The sequence below is a fragment of the Heliconius melpomene genome, chromosome 10 (genome assembly GCF_056956725.1).
Source record: "Heliconius melpomene rosina isolate 202511_hmr_F chromosome 10, ASM5695672v1, whole genome shotgun sequence".
NCBI lineage: Eukaryota > Metazoa > Arthropoda > Insecta > Lepidoptera > Nymphalidae > Heliconius > Heliconius melpomene.
Window position 1 is genome coordinate 10,189,482 of NC_140398.1, and position 14,886 is coordinate 10,204,367.

The 14,886-nt window shown below is 33.1% G+C and overlaps 1 protein-coding gene across 4 annotated transcripts in view; it reads left to right on the forward strand.

The window, feature by feature from the left end:
* Window positions 1-2,171: 2,171 nt before the first annotated feature.
* Window positions 2,172-14,886, forward strand: part of LOC146535546 (insulin receptor-like) — a 45,309-nt gene continuing 32,594 nt past the window's right edge. For all 4 annotated transcript variants that reach the window (XM_085191449.1, XM_085191450.1, XM_085191451.1 and 1 more), the window contains exons 1-2: window positions 2,172-2,396; window positions 6,362-6,501. In XM_085191449.1, the coding sequence (XP_085047575.1) occupies window positions 6,402-6,501 (100 nt within the window). In that variant the 5' untranslated portion in view covers window positions 2,172-2,396; window positions 6,362-6,401. The remainder of the gene's footprint in view (window positions 2,397-6,361; window positions 6,502-14,886) is intronic.

The following is a 14,886-nucleotide window of genomic DNA, read 5'->3' on the forward strand; positions in this document are numbered from 1 at the left end:
AAAGTAGGTAAGCCGAGCCCGCTTCATGTCCATACTCTATTTTTTTTTTCAGGGTAGAATCTAATTCATGGCATTGCTTACAAATTTGGCAACAACACAACATCATTAAAATGATGGATGACGAATTTCAAAACGAATCCTGAAAATTCCTTTTTCATCCTTCTCAAATAACTAGCCATTAGGTACTATCATTGGGAACGCGAGCGGGCCACTCGCAAATTGTTAACCGCGTTGTCCGACTGTTGTCACTTGTCAGTGTAGAAGTGTGAAGTATTTTAAATATAAGTACATTTTAATCGACTTCCGGCAATATACGTATTAATTGAAATTGTCCTTATTTATATCGTGTAACTTAATTATCTATGATAAGAAATCTTCTTTTTGAGATTTCCGCGTTTTCCATTTTTTGAATCACATATTTACAAACGAAGATGGTTTTATATATACACGTACTGGTCATTATTCTATTCATCATATAATTTAATGCTTCCAATGCGTAACGTTCATTAACCTCATACAACTATAAACAATCATAATTATGTAAATACAAAATTAATTAACTAAATAATGCTCTACTTATTTAATGAGACAGCGCTTAATATAAAATAAATACGAAGATTATAGTTTGGAATGAAGAGAATCAGTAAGAGCTTATTTCAGTGTTACTAAAAGTACATATTTGAGGTTATGTGAGGTTTTATTTATTAAAAGAAAAAAAGTTTTTCAAACTCGACGATAATAATAAAATCTTTAAAAACATACATTCATATTTTATTTGTGTTTTTGTATCCATCTACACGATTTTTTGTATTTGAGTAAAGTAGTAATATTTGAGTATTACTTACCTACTACATAATTTTATTTGTTTGCATTTCAAAGCATAATTATATAGAATAGGTAGACTATAAAAAAAAAGCGGGACAGTTGTGTGGAACAAAATAATTGTGAACCAAATTGTACGATAAGAAAAAACTTGCTTTCATTGATAAAAATGTTACTTGCGTAAGCCTTGTTATTCAATGGCTGAGTTGATAAAATATGGCGCCCACTGGCAGATAACCAAGGTGCCTGCAATTTACCGAAATGGCTCTATATATATTGTATAAATTGTTTCCTTTTAAATAAACGTCGCTGTAAATGTATCCCGCATACAGCAGGGTAGACAGAGGGAACCTAATGTTGCGAACACTCCGTTCCTCACTTTCCGCCGAATTCTGAAGGCATTGGGTGTTGGCAACTCAACGACGCGCTTTGCTTCGACTAATTAGTAATTTAGTATTTTATTTCTAACATAACTTGTCGAATAATATAGTTGAAATCATAGATTGATTACACGCAGTATTGCTTCCGTATCAAGGTTGCCAGATGAAAAGTAAATACTTTAATGTGTACCATGTTAAGATAGTGACTCATTGTCAATTGGCCACATTTTCTAACATATTACAAGGTGAAAAAAATACATTATATATATTTACAATTATATTCATTACTTTCATTTTACGCACTGCAAAGTTATATTCCTCCTATTAATTTATTTTGTAAATTTTTGAGTTCAAAACAGTTTTAAAGAAATACATAACTTATTATGATTATTTATTATTGTTAGATTATTTTGATTATTTTACCATTTAAGAATTCATTTTAAAATTTTAACTTCAGCTAGATTTTATTCTACAAAATACAGGTATGGTACAAAAACAGCGTAAAATGAAAAAAAAAACCTTCGTCTAAAGTGTTGAGGTATCTTCATTAATTTCTTTAGGTATGAGTTTGAAATATTTTACTCTATATGTAAAAGGAGCGCTGACGATTCCACTCTGTATATTTAAATTATTTATTTAATCAACAATTAATATATACAGAACAATATATATTAAAAAAACATATATTACTTAGTGTAAAAATACCTAAAAGCAAGAGGTACTGATACTATGTATATACATTAGCTATTAGGCATTGGGTACTAGGCAGTACGTCTAGGCACTAGGTACTACGCAGTAGGCCTAGGCAAGGAGGTAAGCAATAAGCATTGTTATGGGCGCCAAGGTTCGCTCGCGTCCCCTCGCGCCCTACCGGACCGACCAAAAAAATAAGTACGCGAGAACGGGCGAGCCGCATTCCTCGACTGGGTCGACGGCACAGCCCCGCGCGCCTCGCCCGGCCGCCCTCCGCCCGCCGCCAGTTGTTTGCGCGCGTCGACCGCGACCGCTCGTCTGTACCGCTTTCTGCCGCGCGCTGTGTTTACAATACTGTGTTATTGTTATTAGCGAAATATACCGCTCAGTGCTGGTGTTGTGACAAAGTGAATATATCGTGCTCGTGCTGTCCAATCGCAGCTATTTGTACGCGATAGTGGTCGGCGGCGGCCAGACCAACACGGCAGGCGCCGAGCTCAGGTAGCGTTTCATGTTTTCAATCTGATTACGACTGGGTTATTCTGGTTCATAAGCACTACGTGAAGTGTATGTTCGCTACGTCTCATAGTATAGTACAGGTGTAAATGGTTTAGCCCACGTGATAGCGTATATCAATCGACCTCCACGTGGTGCGGTGGTGTAAACAACTCGCTCGCCCCGTCTGTTCGCTGCGAGCTCGCATCGCTGCGACAATACGATGCCATGAAAACATTCCCGAATTTCGTGCGTAGTGCGACTCTACACACTCTCTATATAAGTTTTCATAATATTACATCACAAATATATTTATTTACTTCAAAATTTATGCTTTAAATATTAATAACCAAAATATTTACTTTACCCACGATTTGTTAATATGTGCCCTCGTTTATTGTATATGTATTTAAACAAGAAATTAGCCTATTTTGATACACACTAGTAAACAATTTTTTCAAGATAACCGACTCCCATTACAATCAAAACTTAGTATACAACCAATAGTATTCTTAGGAAATTTCGATTTATATTATGTTTCAAAATAATAAAATAAATGATACAATCGTTTCTAACTTCAAATTAGATAGCATCCCCTGATCTAATTATGTAAAAGAAAAAGCGAATTTTGCTGACTACGCTTACGAAGAAGTGATTTCGAAATAAAAGCATGAGATACTCTATCTATGATAATTAATACAGTATTAAGATATTGATGCTCTTGTAAACATATTAATTTATTTTTGTATATAAATATTACAAATAAAATCTCATTTTTTTATCTTTCTTCACAAGGTCATACTTTTTATCGCTTCACGCTGTATCCCGCATCACGGTACATGCCGTTATCCACTTTCTACCTAATTTTCTTAAAACTGCAAGTGAGTGGAGGAATTTAACGCCACGCTTTGTTTTGTCACCAGAGCGAAGATATGAAAATATTAAATAATTAATTCCCTAGTGGAACTCGAATCCACCACCATCGGGTTGATAGTCACACGCTGCGCCACTGCGCCATGTCAATCTTACACGGTATATGATTATGTAAAAAATTTAATTTTTAATACTTGTTAATATACCTATTTCATTAATTACGAATGAAGTTGAAAAAAAGTTTTATTTTTGTAAGATTTATTACATAAAATAGTTTTATAATATTTTAAATTGGCAATGTATCTATTTTTGTTAGAATAATTTCCTATTTAGACATTTTTGTAAAAAGTTACGAATTGTTTATTTTCTTATAAATTGTAGTAATATTTGTGTCAATATTAGTGAAATTGGGCTGTATTATTATTTAATAAAATGTTGCTTGTATTATTAAACTAGAAAATTAATCTTAAATAATACACCGTATAATATCCACGCGCTCTGCTCATGTACTATACTTTCATTGCGATGTCATTGCCTCTAGCGCATTATGATGTAAAGATAATGAGAGTCTCGTCAGCAGAGCGCTTACGCTGGACGCCGGTCACCGGGAGCGTGACGAGGGCTGCTACTTGATAGATGACACCGAACATGGCCTGTCAAAATGTCACGCCTTTTCATGACTGGCTCTTCATCGTGCTGTTGTTTTAATACTTGTTATCATTCTTGACATTGATATTATATTTAGATACATATCTTTAAAATATTGTTTAACGTATTTAAAGTATTAATAAATAAATTATATACTTTGATATGTAGACATACACACTTATATTTATTTTTAATAATATTTGGTCTCTATTATTTTGTTAGTATGCTGTCTGTCTCTAATAAGCGCGCCACTACTAAATAAACTTTTTCAGCTGTATGGCTTGAGACGCATTTGGAACCTATTCAAGAGCCGCCTCAAAGTATTAATTATGCAATAATAAACTCTTGTAGTATCACAGAAATTAAAAAAGAAAATGTAGTGTAGGTTTGGTTGTTGACTAAACATTTCAATAGTTCAAATCTTCTGAAGATTCCAAAGATTCCATCAATACATACTTACTTACTTCAAAGACAGATATGTCGTAAGTTTGTTAAAGTTATCAGGCCGCGGAGGCGCGGGGGTGGGGTGCAATGTTTTGGCCAGCAAGCGCCGCGCCGCCGCACTGCCAGTGCTGCCACACTGGCCACGGCCCGATCGATCGCGATGCGTTGCGCTGTTCTATTATTTATTACCGAAAATATGGCGGCGTGTTGCGGCACGCGGTCGTCGACCCCGCCGCCCGCCCCGCCCCGCCCCGCCCCGCCCCGCTGCGCATAAACAACGAGGAATGCAACGCGGGAAACTGGTACCACCTCCCTGCGACTCCAGCGAGACCTAATGGTTCTACGCACACCGCAGTCCCTTACGCGCCGCTATCTCTCTCTTACTAACGTCAAAGCTTCGCTACACTACGGCATGCATTCCACGTGCTAAAAACATTATTACGTATTTTACAAACGGCTACAAACGTAGCGCATTTATTGTAATATTTTCACAGTATTATTTTTCTTTATTTTTCTTTCGTAATACATATTATAATTTTTTTATGGCTTTTACTCTACTCCATTACCATGTTTTTTACTTATAATATGTATAATTTATAAATAAATTCATCAAACATATGTCATAAATATAATAAAATAATATAAACAAAACGTCTATTCCAGTTCTGATACTCAAACGTTAATAAGAAACAGGTACATTCTCATTGTGAAACAACGAAATTAAATATATAACTCTAAATTGCACATGAAAACAAATTTGCAACGTTTGTGACAGAAGTAGTAGTGAGGTTGTTATCTAAGATAGGTTCCCAAAATCTACTTGATAACGTACACCGTCAGGTGGGCGCCAACGAGCGTCACGGTGACGTAGGCTTCGCACACAGAACACGTACATATGTACATAGGAACTAGGTAGGTATTGTAATAAGTAGACATCTACCATAATATATACTACTGATTACTCGGATATATCACAATCTATAGTCCACGGCGCCGCCACAATCGTGCCTCGCCATGCCTACATAGATTTGCATAAGCTCAAGTCGTAGTGTCTCACTCTATTTATTTTGTGTGAAAATTCTAGCTTATTCACATTTCTATCTTTAACCTTAAGTGATTTTGATATATGTATTTAATAATACCTAAATTCTACATATGATAAATAGTGTTTTAAAAAAATAACGCACTTAGTAAAATTATTTTCATAACAAATGGTCAATTCAGAATTCATTCATTAGTCATTGAAATTGACTAGTTTTTCTATTGTAATTAATGTTTACATCTGATGAGATTTTCATGCGACGGCGGGCACTGTCGATTGCAAGTTTGGGGTTAATCGGCTAACGTTTTTCCAAGGCGATATTTAGACGTAGCCTGGTGTCGTGGGAACGCATAGGCTCCCACGCTAATTACCGGAGTATTCATGCTATTCTGTGTTTTCCACGAGCAGCAAACATTAATGAATGAAATATAATGTCATCAATGAAAATCCACGGTATTATAGAAAATTATTTTTTAAATATCTTCTTCCCTATTTGTATTCTTACAAACTGAAATTTCTATATACTTAAAAACTTGCTCTACATTAAATATGAAGATGTTAATATTTTACAAGGTAATAGAATTATACGTTAAGTAAATTATACACAATTATTAATAATAAATAGTTTTCCGAGGCCAGTCGTGGCCCAAGGGCACAAAGTGTGACTGTAACGCGACAAATTGTAGGTTCAATTCTCACTCGAGGAAATGAAGTAGTTAATACTTTCATTTATTCGCTTGGTGTCGAGGCAAAGCGCGACGTTGAGTACTGCCACTCAAAAAGCAATACCTCCAGAATTCGGCGGACAATGGGGAACGAAGTATTTAACACTAGGGAATCTGTCTACTCTGCTGCAAAAAAAAATAGTTTACCTATTTTTACAATATATGGTTATTTGAGTTTTATTTTATCTTAAAAATAGTATTCCTTAACTTAAATTAGTAACTAACCTCAATGTTTTCAGCTCGTGTCATGCGGAGGGTGGTGGTGCGCGGCGCGGCGTAATGCGGCGCGCGTGCGACGGGGTCGCATGGCCGGTGGTAGCGTGCACGTTACTGCTGGTGTGCGACTGTTCTTGTGCCGGCGAACTTCTTGCACCCGGGGGTTTGTATTTTTTTGTCCTTCAAACGTTAATATAATATTAAATCTTAATCATAAGAATTGTCTAATATTATTATTTTTTATGCAACTTAAAAAAATAACACGCGCCAGCGTGTCCAGTCAAATCAAAAAGCTGGAAACCTTCATAACTCTTAAACCACTTAGTCTACAATAACTTAAAAGTTAAATTCGTTTTAGGGTTCCGTACTCAAGGGGTAAAATGGGATCCTGTTATAAAACTCCGCTGTCCGTTCGTCTGCCATGCTGTATCTTGAAAACTGTGATAGTTAAACTGTTCAAATTTTCACAGATGATGTGTTTCTTATGCTCCTATAACAAAAATACTTAAAAATAACGCGGCAAATTCGAGTCGGACTCCCATGACGAGGGCTCCGTACTTATTTCAATATTATTGTATCTTATAATATTCATGTTGTATGAAATGTACTACAATTATAAGTTTGAAGTGATTTTTTTCTATGAAACATCTGTAAATTTTCATTTTTTGGATTTTTTCCTTTATTTGTAAAGCAGATTTTCACTTCTTCGCAAATTGCATAATTTTAGGCCCCCGGGTAGTATCCTTTAGGTTTTGATTACGCGGTGAATTTCTCTCGTCTAGATCTAGAATATTTGACAATAATTTCAGCTTGATATATCCACGCTATCTCGAGATAAAGGGTCTTGACAGACGGACAACGAAGTGATCATAATATAAGGGCTTCGTTTTGAAGTACGAAAACCTAAAAACAGAATAAAAAAAATATTCGAGGGGCTCCCGTACAACATTGATTTCTTTACTGTTTTTATGGATAATGTATTTGGAGTTTTTTTATATAAATAAATAAAATATGATTATGCTGATGTAATCAATCGATAAAAAATCAATTGTAGTCAAATTAAAAAAGTTTAAAACAAACTTTGTTCCAATGCGTTTTGGAAATGGAATTTTTCTTTACATAAATGAAATATAATTGTTATTTATTTTTTTGTCATGATGAAAATAAATAAATAATCCAATCTGAGATTTGACAATTCCATGTGCGATGAAATCGATTCTAGAGTTAAGATTCTCGTTTTCGGGTTTAACATGAAAAAATAAGTTACATACACAAGTCCAAGTATATTTTTAATATAACTTTTAATAATATTAAAATAATTATTTGACAAGTTACTTATAAAATCTAGCAGAAAATATTTAAAAAAATATAAATTTTGATCATAATAAACAGACATAGTATGTGAAACTAAAAATGTAGGTAGATAAAATTAACTAAATATATTATATAATATATTATAAACGTTCAAATTTGTAACATTTTTTTTCCATTTTGTTACAACGGCCATAATAAATATCAAACACTACACTCAATAATAAATTTGAAACGTAAACTGTGCGAACGGTATGCATCTGTCATAGATTCACAGCTTAACAGCATCTGCTACATCATTCCAGATCCTTTCTATCGATAATGACAAATTTCTTTTCACTTTAGGGGTTCAATGTTAGCGGACAAAAAAAATAAAAATAGCTTTTACGTCACACAAAATATTACTGATTTATTTTATTTAATTATTTTAGTTAACTTACGAGCTAAATGAAAAGTAATGATTATTTATTTCACTTTATCTTTTAGCAAAACGACCTTGCTTCAAAAATTGTTTGATATAAACAAGAGCTAGAATGCAGTTGAATATATTATGTATGTATATATTTTTCAGAATAAATAGTGATTAATATTCTCTATACCCTACATCTTTGTAGAAGGTGGTAAAAACATTCTGTTCTATTAATAAATTAGAACAATTAGTGAAATATATACGTACAATCGTAAGAAATAATATGTTTTTCCATTTTATACTTTTTATTAACCAATTGATTGATTTATTATTTTCGAAGACTTATTAGTAATTACTTCATGTTATACATAATATGTGCGAGCCAAAATAACAAAAAGCCCCCGTAAATCCGATCCCGTAACCAATATAACAGTCGGTTCCTCCGCAACACCGTTAAGATGCCGGATGTGCGCAAAAACTTCCGCGGCCATTGATCCTACCGTGGGGCCTGTGCTGGCTAGTGGATGGCCATATCATATTTTGAATTCGAACGTGTGCTATTGACCTATGTGCGCGCCGCGGCACGCTCGGTATCGTGTCGCTTTTTAATCTGTCAGATAAAAGTCGAATCGAATAGTCGATGTGTTGTTTGTTTGTAATTCCGCTCCGTTCGCCGCCGAGCTGAGGCCTCGTTTAGGAGGCGCCCGCGTTATCTTACGAACAGCGCCGAAATTCATTCGACCGTGTAATGTGTGCGCCGCCCGCGCCTCCCCCGCCACCCGCCGATATCCGACTTGGACGTAAACACGCTTCGTCAACATTCCTTCTAATTGTTTGTTTTATATCATTTTATCAATTTTGTTTTCATAAACTTCTCAATGTATATATTGCTCAATAATTTCATTGACTCCTCCCTTACTGATAGCTGACAGTTCAAACCAATTTTTTTTATTAAAAAAAGAAAATTATACTTAAATAATAATAAAAACATTGAGGTCATCTTAATAGGCAATAGAACTAGTATTTTTTTAATAAACATTTAAATATTTTGATAATCGAAATTAATATCCTACGTAACGTTCTTAAATTTGAAAAATTAAAACGTTACATTAAATACAGAGTTAGAGAAATTTAAAATAAAATTAGAAAAAAAAAGAATAGTCTGATTTTATGAGTCTATAATCTATATATATATATATATATATAACAAATTGAGCTCGACCTACTTTCATACCATTCATAAAAACATTTTATTATTTAAATTTATCATCGACTTCAAACCAGGCGGTAAACACCAATGGATAACTATTTCTCAATAATTTTCCCACGATAGTATAATATATGTACATAGTATGCGTATGATCCATCTACCAAGAGGTTTGTTATTACGCAGTAATCAACCGTGCCTTGGTGTCTTCAAAGGTATAGCTTACGTATTTTGATGTTTTCTGAAACATCATGTCGCCATGCCACCAAGCCATAGTACGCATCTACGTGCGTCACATCCAAACACACGTAATAAACTTTACACTGTAAAATATTTTAGTTACATATTGAAGACTTTTAAATATATTGTGTAACAATAAAAAAAAAAATAAACAATATTGGGTTGTGTATATTTGACTATATGTTTTGACTATATCATAGCTATTAAAATTTTATTAAATAGGTATATGTATATATTTTTACAATAACGATAAAAAAAAATTATAAAATAAACATGACAATTCAATTAAAGACAATTCCAAAAAACCTAAAGTTTTATAAAACTATTTTATTTCCAGAGATGACATGTTTATTTAAAATAAATGTCCGTGAAAAGTTTCCAAGGCCAGTGGCATTACGCGTCGCTCCACTAAAAATGAAAACACGGAAAATATATGATTACACGTGTAAAGAACTTTGATGACGATGATTTTTTTATACATACGTTTTTTATATGTTTTTAAAAACTTTCACGTGTACTACTTCAAAGAAAGCATAAAAATGTACGTATATATAATAATATATTTCTATTTCTTATACATTAAATGTATAGTATATAAAAATAGATGTCAGCGGATTTTACTGAAAAATAATGTTTTAAAACATACTTCTTCACTTTTAATATAATTAAAATAAGCTCAGAGAAAGAAATCATCATCAATGTGTCAAGAAAAAGAAGTATATTTAATTATTTTGTGTCACATCACTGACCAGCTTATCTCAGTACCACCTGGTTACATCGCGTGTGTGAATGTAGTGAATGTACCAGCTGTCGGGGTCAATGTCCGCAAGCGAGACAACCCCATCTACTACCCCTAAAATTCCATTGGAAACCTAACTACGCATTTTGTATTACTTTTTATTTATTTACTTCTGGTATAAATTATAAAAAAATCATTTATAACATAGTAAAGCATTCGCAGTTCTACCTACAATGCTAAAAAAGTGTTCGCTTTCAATTCATAAAATTTTCATCAACATCATATTTAACGTATTGTAATTTGTGTTGCGTTGCTATAACCCTAAATATGCCGATATGTTTAAATTCGCTAATTAGTTTTCCATTGGTTTTTACAATTAGGTACCATTTTGCTCTTATTATTAATTCAACAATTTTATATTTGTGTGTTACATTAACAAGCATTCCATAGCTATTGAATTTTTGAATGCAAAAAGTATATTTTTGAATTTTAATTGTACAACAAAAATTAAACCAAAGTCCCTTGTGTAAATCCTACATAAAATTAAGTTTTTTATACTTTGACTAATGTTATTCGTCATGTAAGGGAATTACAGGGTGTGAACACATTGCATGCGCAGTAGGTGGTGGCGCGACTTGTTGCCGCCATAAGACCTTATGTCCAGTTGTTTTCATATAAGTAATCTATATATATAAAAGGACTTGTCCTCACTGACTGAGGTAAGACGCACGCACAGCCGTAACCGCTGTGCGTAGAAACATGAAATTTGGACAGATATTTACTTTCGTAATCTGGACATCCACTAAGAAGGGATTTTGAAAAATTTTAACCCTAAAGGTGTGAAATAGGGTTCAAAGTTTGTATGGAAAAAAAATTAAATCGGCACCGATTTTTATAAAATTTGAAATTTAGATTTTTAAAAGTATTTAATTGAACACGTGTTTCATAGTTTACTAGAATTCTCCCCCTAAGGGTGCAAATAAGGGGTTGAAAGTTTGTATGGAAAAATTCTTAAATCGCCACCGATTTGTAAAAAATTTGAAATTTAGACTCTTAAAAATATTTCATTGAACATATGTTTCATGGGTTATTAGAATTCACCCCTAAATACGCAAGCGAAGCTGCGCGCGTCCGCTAGTACAATATAAGTACTGTTTTACGTTTTTTTGTAATATGACTCAAAATATTTGAAAAAACAAATGCCGAGGATGATAATGGGTAATTTATTTATTAATTATGCTACAGGTGATCTCATGTAAAATCAAACACCACTATTTAAATATAAAAGATAAAATCTTTTGTCATCGTCTTTCGTTTTCTGTTTACAGTAGATTATAGCACTCTATTTGCGTAACACTGCCAACAGCCAATTATTTTGTCTGCCAAAAATACTTCGCTTTTGTTGTTACTATTTAAATGAATTCAATTTATTTGTGACGTAATATGACTTTAAAAGTGTGGTTATATGAAAAAGTTCATATTTTACGTTGTTCTAAATGAATTGTAACAAGTTTAAAAATAAACAGCTTAATTATATAGAGTAACGATTTTGGTGAACTGGGATACTTTGTGAAATATTTTTAAACAGAAATGATAGAAAAATATTTTTAACTATATAATTATTTTATTTCATAAAACATTAATACTTACTACTATTTTATTTATTTCTCGATAAAAATTACCAAGTTGCGTAGGCTGACCAATTCTAAGAGATAAGAGGGTATCGTAACAAACAACTGATAAAATTGATGGCGCCGAGATATGAAATATCAGCAATATGTAAATATTTTTACTCAATACCAGTTTTTTAAATATTATCGGTTTATCCTGGTCAAATCTCTATAAATATATCTAAAGATATAAATTTAATTTGTAATATTTTTTATGCAGCAAATTCCTTATTTACTAACATGTGATGTGATGTCGTCTACTAAAGACTATACGCGTGCGTAACGACATACCTAACCTCTGCTGATCAGTTATCTCGAATTAATTAGATAGTTAAATTGTCATTATAGTAAACAATTTATAAATGAGTATAACGTATAACAGAACTACTCATTAAGAAAACGTATAAAAATTTTAATTTTCTAGGAAGTGAATCCGCGCCTCTTGGAAACCGAAAACTGAAAGTGCTCTGACCACTAATACGTTTTTAATTTTTTTTCTGAGTGTGGAATAACACTTAAAAAAAATGTTAAAAACAAAACTATTTGAGAGAACACAGTAGATAGAATATACAATATTTATGGCCGTCACGATAACAGGAAGCTTATTATGAGGTCATTTCTTTTTTAGGAAATGTTCCGACTCATGCTCTACATGCTCGTACATTTACGTAGTACCTACGTACTAATTAATGTGTTGCGTAGGAAATGCTTTGTACATATGCTAAAATATGAAACGTATATAATTTTTTTTTGAGGCCGTCATGGCGCACGTTCATTTCTTCGTTATGGTAAGACCAAGGCAAAGCGAGGCGTTGAATTCCACCACTCACTCGCAATGGCTTAAAAAGTCGGTAATTCGGTAAAAGTGGTGAAAGTACACGTTTCTTAACACTAAGTTTCCTCTGTCTACCTTGCTATATGCGGGATACGGCATGAAGCTGAAAAAAAAGATTTTTTTCGTACAATTCACATAGAAAGAATTTCAAAAAAGTAGGTACGTTCATCATTTAAAGTTTTTTTAACGAAATATTTCTGATTGTGATCAAGATAAGTTGTTATTTGGAATCAATTTATTTTTCAACCTCTATTTGACATTTACGGGCTTGGAGTGATCTGTGGTCGACGAAAAAACAAAATTAAATAGATACAGAAGCGATTCGGCAAGATTCGCGACGTTATAGATAGAACGAGAGCCGACCGTGACCTACCGCACGCGGCCCGCGGGCTCCGCGCAGGCCGCGATAAGCGATCGCTCGATGGATATGAACGGAGCCGCAACGTATTATCATCGAGTAATCTCTTGTTACTTAAGTGATACTCTTTTTAAACTGAATTTAAAGCAATTAATATATTTTATTTTATTAGAAAAAACCAAGCGAAAACCATCATAGTAATATTATTTCATGACGTTAATATACATAAATTTAAAAATATTTTGAGATGATATACTCAAAGATTTTTATATTTTATAGAATAAACAATCGGTAATGGCTGATGGTAAAAGAAACGTGAAATTTGGACCGATGTTTATTTTCGTAACCTGGACATCCACTAAGAAGGGATTTTGAAATACCCCCTTTGTTAACCCTAAAGGGATGAAATAGGGGTTTAAAGTTTGTATGGGAAAAAAATTAAATCGCCACCGATTTTTATAAAAAATGAAAATTCACTCTTAAAAATATTTCATTGAGCACGTGTTTCACGGTTTTATAGAATCCCCCCTTAAGGGTGCAAATAAGAGGTTAAGTTGACTAAAGAGTTGCATCAATATTAAAGTTTTATAAGGATTCTTCTTCTTAAAAATATTAAAGAGTTTTTTAGCTTTCTTTTTATTTCTCTATCAAAAAATAATTAAGGTTATAAATAACGTTCGGTACCCTTTAAGATTGCCATTTAAGGCTGAGTCATATTTTATATAAAATTTGGATTTCCCGAATATTGTTAGACAACAGACAACTACAAAAACGCAATTTCTGTGTCACAAAACAAGGCATAAAGAAGCCAATATGCATAACTACAATAAAAATAAAAAAAATATTGATTCAATTAACAGACTTGCAAAGACCTACTTTTACTAAGAAAGGAGTTTTATCAAATAAAAGTATATTTATTTTATAAATGTCTTTTGTTATCGTATATATTTCCGTTCTCAACAGGTTTTTGGTAAAGCTTTTTGAGCTCTCCCTGTATGGGCCTCTTGTACCCTTCTAACACGGGCAGATATGGGCATCGCCCATATTGCTAAAATTGGTCCAGAGTACACTTCACCTGAGCGCATGCGCGAAGCTTGCTCCACTTTGTTTTTGCGTTCAATGTCAGTGTATCGGCTAATTTTATCACGATTCGCACACGGCTACGTAACTATCTCGCTTGATGGGGCCAAAAGTCTGTTTGTTTTGATTTCTCCCGGCCCATACTATAATATAAAACAAGGACAAGAATATGATATTTACAGCAAAGATAATTTACCGCGTTTCCAAGAATTTATTATTTTTAATGGAAGATAAGGAAACTTTAATCTTTGTTTTTGTTATGTGCTGCTTAGACTTACATTCGAATAGGTAAAATATTACGTATATATTTATTTTACATACAATTGCTTAACGTTACGAACAATTAGAATATGATCTCAGTAACAAAAAGGCAAGAAGAAATAATAGAGTAGTAGTAGTATATAGAGCAGACCGAACGCTCGGGCATTCGCATGATCACTCAGACAAACGTTTTTCGTCGCTATTTCCGCAACAAGTGTTGTTTTGCAAAGAGAGGCCAAAGAGGGCGAGCGGACATCTCGGCTCAGCCAGCGGGCATTGTCGCATTGCGCACACTATTTTTAATAAAAACTTAAAATTAATTCTGTATATTTATATTGATTAGTATAGTATAACAGGTATTAAAATAGATAATGGGAAGTACAATCTTATTACTATTACACTAAGTATAGGTTTTCGTTTAAAATATCACATTAATTA